General features: G+C 36.9%; 1 protein-coding gene and 2 non-coding genes across 3 annotated transcripts; 1 reads left to right on the forward strand and 2 right to left on the reverse strand.

Annotated features, from left to right (window-relative positions):
- The first annotated feature begins 1,283 nt into the window (after positions 1-1,283).
- LOC145614635 (putative methyltransferase At1g22800, mitochondrial) lies at positions 1,284-10,491 on the forward strand. Its single transcript, XM_081669697.1, has 11 exons — positions 1,284-1,474; positions 2,220-2,300; positions 3,115-3,193; positions 5,468-5,609; positions 6,259-6,328; positions 6,449-6,513; positions 6,599-6,677; positions 7,912-7,999; positions 8,966-9,030; positions 9,111-9,200; positions 10,130-10,491. The coding sequence occupies exons 1-11, from the start codon at positions 1,319-1,321 to the stop codon at positions 10,244-10,246; spliced, it is 1,032 nt and encodes a 343-aa protein (XP_081525823.1). The 5' UTR covers positions 1,284-1,318; the 3' UTR covers positions 10,247-10,491.
- Positions 10,492-13,264: 2,773 nt separating this feature from the next.
- Positions 13,265-13,366, reverse strand: LOC145615750 (small nucleolar RNA R71). Its single transcript, XR_014107343.1, has one exon. It is a non-coding gene; the product is annotated as a small nucleolar RNA R71 (small nucleolar RNA).
- Positions 13,367-15,578: 2,212 nt separating this feature from the next.
- On the reverse strand, positions 15,579-15,685 carry LOC145615817 (small nucleolar RNA R71). The gene has a single exon (XR_014107405.1). It is a non-coding gene; the product is annotated as a small nucleolar RNA R71 (small nucleolar RNA).
- Between the last annotated feature and the right edge of the window lie 313 nt (positions 15,686-15,998).

Here is a 15,998-nt window from a genome sequence, read left to right on the forward strand (position 1 = left end):
CAAGCTGCTAACATGTTATCTAAGTTTTCAGGTAGTGGATCATCATCAAGGCGAACACAAAGCGATGTTTCGGAGTTGCAAATGTACTTAAACTACGACTTCATGAAAGGCTTGGACGAAGATTCAAGGTTGGGGATGGACATCCTAGATTGGTGGAAATCCCAAAGCACAAAGCATCCAATTTTGGCGGCAATGGCACGTGATATTTTCAGCATCCAAGCCTCCTCCGTTGCCTCGGAACGAGCTTTTAGTGCTTCGGGAAGGGTTCTAGACGATAGAAGAACAAGTTTGAAGCCCGAAACACTAGAAATGTGTGTTTGCTTGAAGGATTGGATGGATGCCCAAGAACGCATCCAAGATCGTACTTTTACGGCCAACGACAACATCGATGGTTCCGATCGTTCTGGTTCAACTAGCTCCTCCGCATTAGCTAGTGAACATGAAGCCGAAAATGAAGACGAAGAAGATAATGAAGACCTTGATTGAAGATTACCAACAACTCGAGAATTAATATTAATTAGCGAAAATTCTAGTATTTCCTATGTACTCTATTAATTAGTGAAAATGTTAGTATTTCCTATGTTGGCTATGTACTCTATTAACATTAGCCGTATAATAAAATAACAAAATAAGTTATTCATCAATTATTGTTAGTTGTACACTTGTACTTCATATTATCTTTTACTTAATAAATTTTTATGAATGAATTTTTTCAACTTTTAATTTTATGGAATATGTTATATTGTTATTTAATTTTTGTCTAATACTTATATAGTTATATGAATAATATGATATATAGTAAATTATGAATGAACAATAAATATTAATATAATTTAAACAATATTTAATATAACTTAACTCCATAAAAAATTTAATAATTATTAAATTCAAATATTAAATTGTATAATTATTCAATTCAATTTTTTCTTTCATAAAAAAAATTCAAGTTTTTTTAAAGTTTTTTTTAATTTTTTTTTTTAAAAAAAAAAAAGAAAAAAGGGTAAGCCGTGGGCCGGCACGGTGGCCGGCACGGCCCGCCTCCACCGTGGGCCGGCACGGTGGCCGGCACGACGGGCGGCCCGGCACGGCACGACCGGCACGGTGGGCCGTGCCGTGCCGTGGACAGGGAAACCTTGAAGGCCGGCACGGCACGCCTCCACCGTGGGCCGGCACGGCCCGGCACGACACTGTTCATGGCCCGCCTAGGCACGGCCCACGGCAGGCCCGGCACGGCCCATGCCCACCACTAATTGGCGCAGGGTTTTAGACTTTTAGCTTCTACTATTTGTTTGGTAAATCCAATTATATTCGAACAAAAATGAGAGCAATCAATTCAATTTTTCGGAAAAAAGTTTTATCAATTTGGATTAAAGCAACTACATTTGAGAGTAGAAGTTCATTTTGCACCCAAAATTTGGATGGAATTAGCAGTTCTAAAGTCAAGATTTTCGATCGTGATCTCAAGCGCAAACAGGTCCATTTCACACAATTTGAACTCAAATTGTTTTAATTTGTTCGATTTTTATTGCAAATTATATTTGATTATGAGTAATGATTTTGTTGATTTACGTCGTTTTGTAAAGTATAATGTTGATAATGTGATGATTTTATTGGTTGCATTTTGATTGCATTTGTTATTATTGTGGGTTTGATTTTGGATTTCAATATTCTAGGTTATATTATTGATGATCAATTATTCAATTGTTTTGAATTTCAATATTTAGGTTATATTATTGATGATCAATTATTCAATTGTTTTGAATTTAACGGATTATGTATCAGAATCTTGGAATTAGACAGTAAGACAAGTGTGATAGGTTGCTTATCTCAGGGGCCTTTGGCCTTGTAATCATTCTGTGCAGTCGGTGTGGACTCGAGTTATCAATCGGTATCCGAATAATTCACTACCAATTCATACCTAGACAGAATCTATTTGACTGAGTGAAAGTATATTGAGTAATTTGGCAAGATTATGCTGTGTCATTTTGTAAATTCATGGTGCTTTTGTATGGAGTAGTGGTTAGTGATACTGTGAAGTTCTATTATTCTTTGTATCTCTCGTAATAGTTGTGTTGGCGAGTGTGCAATTACAACAACTTTGGACCTTAGTTTATGTAAATGGACTGGTACTTTGCTATTAGCACAAAAATATGTTAGATGTTTATGATAATGGATTATGTTAAAATTACCATAAAAATATTTCATTCCTTGCTTTGCAGCGTGATCGAGCAGCATGGTTGTCACGCTCAGATGATACATTTATCAATTCCGTGGCTGATAACCTTCTGGATCGTCTTGAGGTTAGTTTGTTGGTTTTTAGTTAAGGGACCGTATGGCTTGATATGAGACATTTACATGGCGCTATACCTTTATGTTGTTTGGGCTGGTACGCCTGGTAGTTTTGCTGTTACTAAGTTACCCGTGCTTGTTTTGGCTGTATATTATTTTTCATGTAATATTATAATATTATGTCTCTTCAGTGACAGAAAGTGGGAACTACTTCATTTTCTCTTCTTTTAATAAATATATGACCTTTTGTTAAATATTTATTGCGATGAAGTATCAAGTATGTAATTTCCCTGTGCAAATTGGTGAAATTGTTTGGCTAATTGATCTTTCATTTGTTATCCAACAACAATTGTTGACCAAATTTTTAGCGGTTATTATCTTTCTTATTGTGTTCTATCTGCTCATATGTAGCAGTGCTCTGACTTTTCGACCTGATTTATCCCATGGTTTATGCCACTAATTCCAAACAATCCTATATCTTTTTATTCTTTGAAAAATTTAAGAATATGATGCAAGTATGGTAGTGTATGAACCAACTTTACCGTGTATATGATTGCTAGACATATCAGATTGGAATTTATTTATGATCTTTGTTGGCTATTTGTGGAATAAGTTAACTTTTAAGTTTGATATAGTTAGCATTGTCTTAGTGAGACTAGTAGTCGGATCAAAGCAATTTACTACCATTAACATAGTACATATGCTTCTCTTGTACTATCTTTCAAAACATTTCCCTGAGGAAGATCATGCAGTGCAATTTAGCCATAATATCCACTGGAAGGTGTTGCGGCTAGAAATCTTATAGTTTCTTGTTTTAATTTGTAGGACTGCAAAAGAGAATTTCCCACAGCATTATGTCTAGGAGGCTCCCTAAAGGCGATAAGGCAGTCGTTGCGTGGGCGGGGTAAGAGTTTAAACTTAATATTCCTGCGTTTACTACATTCTCTAGACAGAATTCCTGGTCTTTTACCGCCTATAGGAAGGGGATTTAGCAAAAAGGAATTACTGTGCATATTGAAGAAGATGTCCTCTTAGAAATTACTGTCATGATCCTGGAATATAAGAAATTTGAAGCTGGAAGACTTTTGGGCCTAACTTGTATATACAAGAAATCTGCTGAAAGCTCATAGATTTAGTAACCAAGTGTATAACTTTTCCTCTATGGAATCTGAAAATCCTACCAAGTTCATATTTCTTGGTTAGATCTAGGTGTACAGGTCATGTTTGAGCACCTCCGATGTAACTGGCAAAAATGGAGGCTATAAAGGTCACTGGGTCAGGATTAATGGTCCTTACAAGTTACAATCATGTTTTAGTGTGTGAGAAGAGAATACACATGAGTAGCGACCTGGGAAGAAAGCTGTTTACTTATAATAGGTCTAATTTGGCACGAGTCACACGACTTACACACTGAACTTAATTGTAGAATTTGGGATAAAAATATGCACGTCAATGAGGGCTGTCGGCTGCTTCATTGTTTGCAATTGGATAGTGAGTGAAAGTGACTTTTTTAGGTGAAGTTAATGATCACATGTATGATGTATCTAAACACCATTAAGCTGTTTAGTTGATTTTTGTGGGAAATATCCCTCGATGTTGACTTTGGGTTCATTAAGGGAATTCAGTGCAAGTCTTAGTAATTTCTCCTATGATCCAGTGGTTTCTTTTGCAAATTTTTGGAGTTCAATTGAAGGTCTGAAGGTGAAGCTTCACTGGAATTTTATTTGAGCTAATTTTAATACTAAGAAGATATGAACCTCAGTACTGTTAGAACTTATTACTGCTTTTTATTTTTGTTTTTATCATCAATGGAAAAGGTAAGATTGCTATAAGAGTAATCCTTAGCCAAGAAGTTACTGGATCACATTAATCCAATGGGAAGACTTGCAACTTCAATTCTTCTTTGACCAGCTGCTATTCTTATTTTGGTATTACGGAATACGGAGTATGCCATTTGGGCAAATTGTTGGCTGTTTTTTTCCCCCATTTTTTTTTTTTGGTTTTTCTTTTTTTAAGTGTTTTTTGTTTATTCACTGTTGGACTATGATTGTTTATAAAAAGGTCAGTTGATGGAAATTTGTATTTGAATGGTGAATGTTTTTGAAACTCGTGAATTTTCCGTCACACTAGCATTTTATTAGGGTATACATTTGTGTTGCATTGACTAGACTTTTATTTATTAGTCCGTCAAGGTTTAGTATGTGTCAATTGGTTATTATTGATCTTAGCTTGAAATAACAAAATAATTATTGCCTATCAGGGCTGGATGATTACCCTCCAGGGCTGTAGTGTGTCATTAGTTTATGCACCCAATAAATGGGCATTCCTGAGATAAGGGCTTATGTTTTAAGTGTACTTGTTTAGTAAAATTAGGAAAAAAATAAAAATAAATTGTAAATAATATGCATTAGGAAGTAAAAAGGTGAAGGTAGAAAGCAGCTCAAACTAGGCTCTATGACATTTAAACAAGCACACACTTTGAAAGCAAACTGGGCAAGAACATCTTTAAGCCTTTTCTTTTAAAGAATACAAATAACATTTGCTTGATGGTCTTCATATATCTTTTTAGCTCAAGAACACCTTTGTTTGGATTTATAAAAATCCTAGGCAATCCTGAAATTGCTTTCATCAATTTTATTTTAAAATTTTGTTTTTAATATTCAGAACATAACAGCTTGTGATACTTCTCTCTGTCAGAGTAATTTCTATATAGAACAATTTAGTGGTTTATTAATCAATAATGTACTGTACTAAAGTGTAGAGTATTAAGGCTGTCTGAATTATGCAATAATCAAAGCACACTACTCATTTGAATAATTGTTAATTACAAGCTCCAGTCGGCAAGTGAAAACAAATTAAATCTATGAAAGAATGTTTGAGCTTGTGTGACTGAGTGCCCGTCCTTTTTGTTGGTTACTCTTCTAAATACCTGGATGTTTCTGAATAAAATCTTGCTGGAGGCATGGAGTGTAGTAGGGCACTCCAGCCTGCTTAGTTTGTGCCTGATTTAGGCCAGTTCAAAAATTTCCATTACCCAGGTTTACTTGTTCCTAAAAAAAATGAAGATTTTATGTGGAATATTTATGTTCAATCCTTATTAAACTAATGTTTTGAGGTAGGAACTAATTCTGCATTGATGTATTAGACTAATCATATGATAAATTTGTCTTTTTGTCAGGTGGTGTTGAAAAACTCATAATGATGGATTCGTCAGTGGATATGGTGAAACTATGTAAAGATGCTGAGAAGGATATGCCTGACCAAAATGTTGAAACAGCTTTTGTTGTAGGTGATGAAGAGTATCTACCAGTGAAAGAAAGGTATGCCTTGTCATTTCCTTGATCATCGCGACTTCTTTAAATGACTATATCTGTTTTGAGGGATTTAGACAATGCCATTGATACATCCTGAGGCCCCCTTATATTATAAGAGATTCAACTAAATTTCTGCTCGTTACTTTAAAAATTATGATATACAAGTATACAATCATTGGGTTGTAATTAAGCATCAAGAATATTTCCTAATATGGTATTATTATAATAAGAATGCATGACAGAATCATGCATCGATAGGTATAATCAAAGCTTGATTATGCTTAGTATTTCCATTTTAGCTCCTTATCCACAGCCTTTAGGCTGTAATTATACACTTCCTATTTATTTTTAATACTTGCAAGTTGCAACACACGTTTTCGGCATGCTGTTTGAGGAAGTGATTATATTAGTTAAACAGGTGGATTAAGGTAATATTTAAACCCTAACAAGTTAACACTTTCTCCTTGTCGTCAGTAAAATTATTTCAATTAATTTGTCCGTTTACCTTGTTTAATATCTTCCTTAAAATGTGTGCCAAAGGGGTGTGTTGCAAATAAATAAAAACAGAGGAAGTATATTATAGTAGTGCTTACTTAAAATATAAGATGTGGACTTCTGTTTACCTCATATTAACTTTTGCCTTTTGATTTCTAAGTTCATTAGATCTAGTCATCAGCTGTTTAGGACTGCACTGGACAAATGATCTTCCTGGAGCCATGATACAGGTATAGCTTCACTGACAATAGATTCATGTATAATATCCCCTTTTTTGGAAATATGTACAACTTGATATGTTATTCTTTGTTTTTATTGAGTTTGATATGCTAAATTGCTGTTTATTGCAGAGTAAATTGGCACTGAAACCTGATGGGCTCTTTTTAGCTGCTATTCTTGGCGGAGATTCATTGAAGTTGTTTATTAGACTGATGCTTATGGATAATATAGCATTTTGGGTATTGAGGGTTCTAATTATTTTTATATTTGGAAATTCTTAGAGAATTGAGGATAGCATGTACTGTGGCACAAATGGAACGTGAAGGTGGCATTAGTCCACGTCTATCTCCCCTGGCACAGGTATTCTGTCCTTACTTTCTAGTTTCAAGCCTTGTGTACTTTTTAATTATCAGTTTTTCTTGGTTCTTTGCATGAGAAATATCAGAATCATAAGATTTTGTGTTTTAGGGTCACTTATATCATCTACTTATATGTTCTTTATCTATCTGGCATCTGTGACCAATTGCCAGGATGAATTTTTCTGAAACTTCTTTGAAAGTAGTAGTTTGCTTTAGATGTAGAATAATTTGACGTGTATTGTACGGATTACAGAATCCAAAGCTCACTTTCCTTGATTAGTTGGAAATGGAGAAGGTAAAAGACTGAGTAATCAGCAGTAAATAATTGAGTTTCAGTATATGTGTGCAATTGCTGCTGCAGAGGATTAGAAGATGCTGAAAGATGGATCCTTGTTAATTCAAGTTAGACATGCAGTCCAGACCAAGGGTTCTTGTAGACCTTGTTATTGGACTTTAATTTAAAATAATTTTATTGTACCGGGCTTCAATGGATTGGGTCAATATAGGGCCAAAATAATAGACCAATAATCTTGCAAAAGAAAATAGTAATGATAAGAAAAGTTACATCTATAATTTATTCATTTGTGCTTGGTTTTGTTCCTTTTCATTTTCATTTTCCCTTGCTTTTAAATGATGCGCACTCTGCTTTGGTGCTTTAAAAAGCTACTATCTTATTACACACATTGGCCCAAACATGACTTCTCGAATAACCAAGCCTAGGTGCTTGGAAGTTGGAATGCATACATTCTTGTATGCGGAACATTAGGTGGAAGTGTGGAACGAATGCATGGGGATTGCCAATTTTCATGTTAAATTGCCGGCTTAATTTTTAACTGATCACCACACCTAATTACTCATATATGCTCCAAGGGGATAGGTTAAGTGCACCCCCCACCCACCCACCCCCCTCTTTTACAAGCCCCTTTTTCCCATCTGGGGTGTCTCTATTAAGTTGCCCCATTTCAAATATTGAAATTAGATTTGCCTTCTTATTTGCCCGACCTTTGCAAAGTTAACTATTCCATTAATGACTACATGTCAGACCTGTTGCATGATTTGGTTAAAAAAGTAACTTAATTCTTGGCTCTTATGTCACTTGAACTGACATCTTTTTTAGCAGTCAGATCAAGTCTGTGACTTTCTTTTGTTTGATTTGTAAAATGGTGATATAAGTCTTCCCAGGAATGGGCATTTTTTCCCTCTAATGAAGGAATACGTATACTTTGGAATTTCAGGTACGAGATGCAGGAAACCTTTTGACAAGGGCAGGGTTTGCTCTTCCAGGTGTCGATGTAGATGAATACACTATTAAGTATGAGAATGGTGAGTCTTCCAATGCTCAGTTTTAGAGTTCAGAAAATCATGAATAATGTGGTAGAAAATATTAGTTCAAAGTCAATAATCAAATTATAACCACACTTCTATAGATATAAACTTTTCTATTCTTATCTGATCTCCTCCTTTCTTTCCTTGAGTTAAAAATATCCTATCACTTCCAAAGTTCCAGTTAAATGCCTTAGTTAAAAATCGATTGGTTAAGATGTCTGCTACTAGTCCAGCTAATAGTCTTTTGCTCTAATGTGCAAATGTGCAACAATCGTACCTTGTGAGTTTCGCCTTTCACGTGCATCCTGAACTTCTTTTTTCTCTTTTTATTGCAACTATTAGGCCATGCTTGGATTGGGGGTTTTCATCTCAAAGAAAGAAATTGTGGCATTGCTTGAGAAAGATGCTTATAGGAAGTTTTGCACATATTTTTGTCTATTTTACTTTCATAAAAGGGAGCTGGGAGGAAACTTGTTAACTTTTCCCTATATCACTTCAATCTTTTATCTCCTAATTCAATGGGGCTGTTTGAAAAGACTTGTGGCTTCTTTATCATAGATAAAGGGAATATATTCTAGGAAATTTCTTCCAACAATCATAAAGGTTAACGGCAATGTCTCCATTAGTTTTCCAACTTTCATTTTGGGATGTCCCATAAAATTCCTATTTTGTTTCAAGTTAGTCGCTCTCACAAATCCAATACTTTCCTGTACTACCTTTTCTCATCATTCCATTTTTACTTTTTCATCCTACTTTTAACATTGCTTTGAAACTATGTCACTTAGAAGTGAGAAGTTACATGTGGGACGGATGTAGTAAATGTTCTTCATCATTCTATTGTTTACCTTGTTTATCAGCTTCAAAGTAACATGCTTTTGAGTAATATGAATTGAATTGAGAAAGTGAGCTACCTTTTCATCCTAACCTCTATTTTATGTGGTGGTTAACTGTCTGCTGATTTAGCTTTGCAGCTGATTGAGCATCTTCGTGCTATGGGTGAAACTAATGCTCTTGTACAGAGGAACAATGTGAGAAAATCTTCTATTGTAGTCTTTCTTATATTCTTCTGCTTCTTATAGAGGCATTGATGATATGCAATTATATTTAGATCTTAAAAAAAGATACTGCTCTGGCAACTGCTGCTGTCTATCAATCCATGTTTGGAGCTGAAGACGGCACTGTTCCTGCAACATTCCAGGTGATTAAGGATACTTTGCTCGATTGGCTGTCTGCTTGTATGCTATTCCTATATTTTCACCATGCTTCTTGGGATAAATGCAAGTCTTCATTTAATTGTGCTCTTAAAAAGCATGTGAATTTATAACTGTTGCCTTCATTCACTGGTTTCAACTCTTATGATCAGGTTTTGCTAGTATGAACTATTTTACTTTTACTGCTCAAATGCATTTCCATTTTACCCTTCAGCATATGAAATTCTCCTGGAGCTGGCCTTTGTTATATTTAGCCCTTTCGAATCATTGTTAACTTTCTGGTGGATTCATATATACAATTATACATTGCATATGACCTTGAGGAAAACATGTGATTATGTGAAGCTGACACCATGATCATTTTTTAGCTCCTTTTGGTCCATGAGCCTTGATTGAAGGAATTTATAAGAGGCTGCAGATTTTGAATGAGGTTCCCATTACCATAGTTTAATGTCATGCATGTCTTGATGGCTTCATATTAAAGGGGAAGTAAAAGTGACTTATGTAGTATTCCCATCATGTAGCTAGATTTTTCTGAAGTTCTAATATGAATGTTACATTGTCCACATGTCTTAAGAATAATACCTTGTTCTATTGTCTGCTGTTTTCAGTTTAGGAATTTGGATGTAGTCCTCTATAGTTTCTCTCTCTCTCTCTCTTGCCGTTCTGTAGACTGGATAGTGCAAGTATATTTTTCCTGACCTGAGTGCTTCAAAGTTTTAAAAAGATGATATGAAGGATTTCTTTTTTTTTTTTTTTTTTTTTCCCCATTGTTAATTACTCTTGCTGGAACTTTTATTTGTGATTAGCCTTCTCACGGTATATGCCAGAGGAGTCCAATTAAATTTGATGAGAGTGCAATAATTCTTATTTGCATAATCTTTCCTTTTCGCCTTTTCGGGAATGAACACTGCAGGTTATTTTCATGACGGGGTGGAGAGAGCATGCATCTCAACCTAAGGCCAAAAGGAGGGGATCCGCCACAGTATCTTTTCAAGATATACAGAAGCAATTTGGGAGTGAAGATAAGTAGGCTGTTTAATTCGACCCACTAGCAGTTCCAACTGTTTCTAAAACAGCTTTACACAGTTTAACCTATAGTTGGCCAAATTTTGTTGTAAGTAGATGTTATCTTGATTTCAGATCTTTACCGGTGGTGGCTGTACAAGATTAATGATGTATGTCCTTATGTCGTCCCTCCATCCAATAATAAATAGCATTGTAGCAATGTATTACTGCTGAATTATTGTGCTTCACAGTGTGCCCCTAAATCCATTTCCCGTTTTGGAGTATAGCAAGAATAAGTTATGAGAGTGTAAGTTATAATGAATTTGAATTGATCACTTATTCACATTCATTAGACTGATTATATTATTGGCTATTGTTCCGGTTGAGTTCTGATAACTTGTATCTAGGGTCGGTGATAGCATGCTATTTTGTATGATTATAGAGTGGTTTTTAACGTTGAATATGTGAGGTATTGATGCCTTAGTTCATTATTCACTCTATTTTTATGCAATTTTTGTGTATCCTATGCTTCACGGGTTGTTAGTGTTTTTGTTGAGATTTTAGGTCCAAAGACGACCAATTAAATCCTATGGATGATGAACAAGGTTAGAAGCAAGAAGATGATGGAAAGAAGCCAAGGAAAAGGAGTCAAGTCAAGAATAAAGAGAGATGTGCAGTGGAGAGGCCTCTCCATAGAGTGGCGCGGCCTCTCCCTAGGAGCGGCCTCTCCAGGTCAGTGGAGAGGCCTCTCCACCCCGCTGCTGTAGCTACTGCCAAACTTGGGAGTTTCAAGGATTTTGTGAGGAGAGGCCTCTCCAACTTTATGTCGCGGCCTCTCCACCTGGAGCGGCCTCTCCACCTATTTGGAGAGGCCTCTCCACCTCGTTGCTGAACTTCCTGCCTCACTTGGCAGATTTGAAAGAAGAGATTAGGAGAGGCCTCTCCAACATAGGGGAGCGGCCTCTCCATCCGAGGAGCGGCCTCTCCACCTTTTTGGAGAGGCCTCTCCACCCTGCTACGGAGCATTCTGCCCCAATTTTCCTCAGTTTGGAGCGGCCTCTCCAAGATATGGAGCGGCCTCTCCAGACCTTGGAGAGGCCTCTCCCGACGGGTTCCGCGAACTTTTTATTGCGGAGTTTACTATGAAATTGGGGATTATAAATAGCTTTAAGGGGCTCATTTGTATCATCTTCTTCTCTCTTAACTCCCTTTAGACTTCTTAGGCCCTTAGTTTCTCTAAACCCTCTTTAATTAGATTAGTTTTCCTCAAAATTCAATCTTTGTAAGAATTATTTGAAGTTTGTTCTATCAATTTCAACAACAATTATTCTCAATCTTGAAGCATCAATTAGTAATCTCTTTCTCTCTCCTTTGCTATTTAATTTTCTGATTTTATCTTTTATTAATCTTAGTTCTTGCTTAATCTTTGTTAATTGTTCTTGCATGTCCAACCATCCTTGTTTAATCTCTCTCCTAGCTAGTTTAATTGAATTCATGTTAACCCTAGATTTAATTGTTAGATTGTTTTCCACCATGATTAGTGAGTAGTTAATTAGCTAGGGGTTGGGTGAAGACCCAACCAAGACATGGGTTGATTGTTAATTATGTTTGCATGTTCATTTTGGGTTGATGATTGATTGTTAAAGAATTGGTTAATTGCATGTGTAATTGGATGGCCACTTATTGCTCATGTATTCACTTCTATGCTTGCATTGAGAGATGGAGTCTAGTTGTGAGCCTATTCTTATATGATTATGCTAAATTCCTCTTGATTATGGTTCCTTGTTTGAATGATGTAGTAGTCTTAGTTGCAACAATTAGGTGAGAAATCGCAATTGTTTGTGCCTTAATGCTTTCTTGGACCGATTGAAAGACAAACCCGAGTTAGTAGTCTACTTCCCATCGTTAAGACTTGGTTGGCCTATCTTGTTAGTTGAGTTTGGTTTAGGATTGCTTAGTGTTATGGCTTCGAAAGAAGGCAATGTTGAGTGCCCTCTCTATCACCCAATTTGTGTTCATGCTTGCCTATTGATTTGATCCGTTGGTTTGGTTGGAGTCGATCCCTATTTCCCCCTAGTGTTTGTCTCCATAGAAGTTATCTAATCAAAACCCCCAATTTGTGGCCGAACTAGATTGCAACCGTTTCATACTCTCGGTGTACTTACCCATTCCCTGTGGATACGATCCTCTACTTACCCTAGACTTGTCTTAGGTTGGTTTAGGTAGAAATATTGTTTGGTTTTAGGGTGATCGTCCAACGACCGATTATATTCCTCTACCAAAATGGCGCCGTTGCCGGGGAATGGCGTTAAGCATTGAGTTACTTATGAGATATGTGAGACTAGTTCATTTGTATAGCTTTATTTTTTTTTCTTTGTTTTCTTTGACTAAACTACTAATCTCCCATCTAGTCTTCTTTGTTTATGCCCAAGCGCAGCAATAGGACACTTCCTCTTGTGCCGTTGAATCTTGAGCTTGAAAAAGTAGTAAGGGCAAATCGAAGAGAAAAGAGGGCGATAGCTAGTGGTGCCACATCAAGTGAGGCACAAGTGGTAGTTGAGTCCGATCATTCTAGTTCCAGTGAGTCTAGTGGAGACACCATTCCATTAGAGTCACCAAGGACAAATTCTCCAACTTCTCCACCTCTTCACCAATTTGAAATGGCCGCTCCGAACAAGACTTTGAGAGAGTTTGGTGTTCCTCCTCCATATCAAGAAGCAAGTGGGATTGCTACTCCCGCTATTGAAGCAAACAACTTTGAGATAAGGCCCGCCCTTATCACCTTGATTGAGGGTCATCAATTCTCCGGGGCAAAGCATGAAGATCCCATTGCACATCTCAAGCAATTCACACGGTATTGTAGCACCGTGAAGGCAAATGGGGTGACTCCGGAGTACATTCTCTTAAGCATGTTCAAATTCTCTTTAACGGGCAAGGCAAGTGATTGGCTTGATAGGTTGCCTCCGAACTCATTGAATACATGGAATGAGGTGACTTCGGCATTCCTTGGGAGATTCATACCTCTTGGGAAAACGGCGGAGTTGAGGTCAAACATATCTAACTTCCAACAAGAGCCCGATGAATCCCTCTATGATGCTTGAGAGAGATTCAAGAGCTACCAACAACAATGCCCCCACCATGGCATGGAAGATTGGCTCTTGCTCCATGGGTTTTATAGAGGACTCTTGAGATCGGACCGCATACTCTTGGATGGAGCATTGATATGTCTAGTTTATGTAGTATTTTACCCCCGTCCCTTGGTCATTATTAGTAGTGTTTTTGGCTCTTTAGAGCCATTTTTATTACTAATATGTGTTTTCTAGTGTTTTCGTAGTTTTGGTTGAGTTTTGTAGGGAATTGCACCTTTGGAGTACTTTCCCGGGATTTTATGGAGCAACTACGAGCATTGGAGGAGCACGGCCATCTTTCGTAGCCCAAGATCGGTTAGAGTAATCAAACCGGTGAATAAGGGCTCGACTTGTGTGAAGACGAGGCATTTGGACCGAATGATTAAAGCCCCAAAGAGGATATTTGGTTTGGGCCAAGTTACGAGCCTAAACGAGGAGTCCAAGCGGCCCAAGGGTGTCCGCCCGGTGGTCTGCCCGGTGGTCCGCCCGGTGGCGCGCCCGATCGGGCAAAGAAGACTTATATCGCAACAGCCCTTCGCCCGATCAAAAAGGCGCGCCCGGTCGGGCGGTGTGGCGCCCGGTCGGGCGCGTGTCTCTGATAGATCTTTTAAGCATCGTTTAGTTTGTTTTAGTTTAGGATTCTTGCTTATTATAAATATGTTTTTGTTAAGCAAGTTTAGGATTCTTTTTTTTACACTTCGTTATTCTTTCTTTACTTTTGTAATTCTTTCTCTTAGATTTTCTCTCTCTACTTAAGCTTATTTTCTCTCTCTACACTATATACTTTGTTCTTTACTTAACTCTTTATGCTGATTACTTTGGTAACGATTTCTTTTCTCTTAATCTCAGTTATTTATTTTATTCCTTCTATCATGTTTTATTTTGTTGCTTTGATTAGTTTAGATTTAATTATGTGTGAGTAGTTCTTTTTCTAGGGATTATGGGGATCCATAAATAATATGAAGGGGTAATTTATTGTTGTTAATTATCAATGCTATATTAATTTCCTATTGATTGATTTAATGCTCTGTGACTAGATTAGGCCTGATCTTTTATGCATGAGTTTGACAATATTGATTCGAGATTCGAGAGATGAGAATTGATGTTTAGGTCTAGTTTCAATAGGCAGGTTAATTTATAAATGGTTAAGTCGAGATTCGAGAGATGAGATTTAATACCGGTAGATTAATTCTGTGATTGTAATACGTAGCGAAAGCCCTTTATAATCTGGTTAATTGATGCATTGATGATTGATTATTATGTTTTACCCAGGAGTACTATTTATTGGTGAACCTATGCCCTAGGTATTTAATTCATTGATTTCTCTATCCTTTATTCTCCCTACTTATATTCTTCGTAGTATAGACTTTTATTCACAAAAATATTGGTTACTTTAATAATTTAGATTATAATAATTAATTAGGAGTAGAAAGACTTGTTTCCCTGTGGATTCGACCCTACTTCCCTATCAGCATAAGCTAGTGGACTTAGGTAATTATTTTTGATTAGGTGATACGACTTTAGCCTGTCAAAATTTGGCGCCGTTGCCGGGGAAACGGTTATATTTTTTATTTCTAATTGTTTTTGTAGTCTAGATTATTTTCCTTCGTCCCGGAGAACATAAGTTTTTTGGGACAGTTCTCATATCTGTTGTCTAGTTCTTTGTTTATGCCCAGGTGTTCCAGATCAGGCTACATTCCTTTCAATCCTGAGATCGAGCGCTCTTTCCATAGGCAAAAGAATTTATACAAGCAAATACTGGCGAGTTCTGGTGGTGAAATTCCTAGAGACCCTTCATCTGATTCTAGTGATCCAGACACTTCTTCAGAATCAGAATTAGAGATGGGAGAAAATCCACCTAAAAAGCTCAGCGACTATTCTCAGCCATCTTTAGCGCATTTTCCCCACCTTTCTCCTACGCCAGATCTTGAGGGAGTTCAATTCGAGATCAAGCCCCAGTTCATCACGATGATAGAAAGGAAGCAATTTAGTGGAGCTAAGGGTGAAGACCCAAATCTACACATTGCTGACTACTGTCAATATTGTAACACTATAAGGCAAGCTGGGGTCATGCAAGACCAAATAAGGGAGATTCTCTTTCCTTTCTCTTTATGTGGAAAAGCTAAACTGTGGTTTAATGGTTTAAATAGAACTGCACTTGGCATTACTAATTGGGAGACTCTTGTTTTGAATTTTTATAACAAGTATTACCCTACAGAGAAAACAGCTCTATTGAGAAGCGCAATTCAAAATTTCGCCCAAGAGCCAGATGAGTCACTATATGAAGCTTGGGAGAGATTCAAAGACCTGCAGAGAGAGTGCCCTCATCATAACTTAGCACAGTGGCAGTTGATACAAGCTTTCTACAATGGGATCGGAAATTCTTCTAGAGCAATTTTGGATTCTGCAGCTAATGGGAGGTTTATGAACCTCAATGTTGATGATGCAGGTCAGGTTATTGAAGATATGGCGATCCATAATTCCCAATATGGGAATCCTAGAGGTTTTGCAAACAAAGGAAAACACCACGTCGATTCTGTATCCTTTTTGCAATCTCAATTAACCTCTATTTGTCAGAAATTGGATAACCTTACTACTGCTAATTCTAAAATAACTAATGTTTCTGCAATTGATAATAATGCTAATGAT

This window comes from Chenopodium album, chromosome 25 (genome assembly GCF_948465745.1).
Source record: "Chenopodium album chromosome 25, dcCheAlbu1.1, whole genome shotgun sequence".
NCBI classification, from domain to species: domain Eukaryota; kingdom Viridiplantae; phylum Streptophyta; class Magnoliopsida; order Caryophyllales; family Amaranthaceae; genus Chenopodium; species Chenopodium album.

Excerpts from the sequence above, each read along its gene's own strand:
- LOC145614635 (XM_081669697.1), top strand. The coding sequence starts at position 1,319 with ATGAGAGCAATCAATTCAATTTTTCGGAAAAAAGTTTTATCAATTTGG. Across the intron at positions 5,610-6,258 it reads TATCTACCAGTGAAAGAAAG|TTCATTAGATCTAGTCATCA; the intron begins GTATGCCTTGTC and ends TTGATTTCTAAG. Across the intron at positions 9,201-10,129 it reads CTGTTCCTGCAACATTCCAG|GTTATTTTCATGACGGGGTG; the intron begins GTGATTAAGGAT and ends TGAACACTGCAG.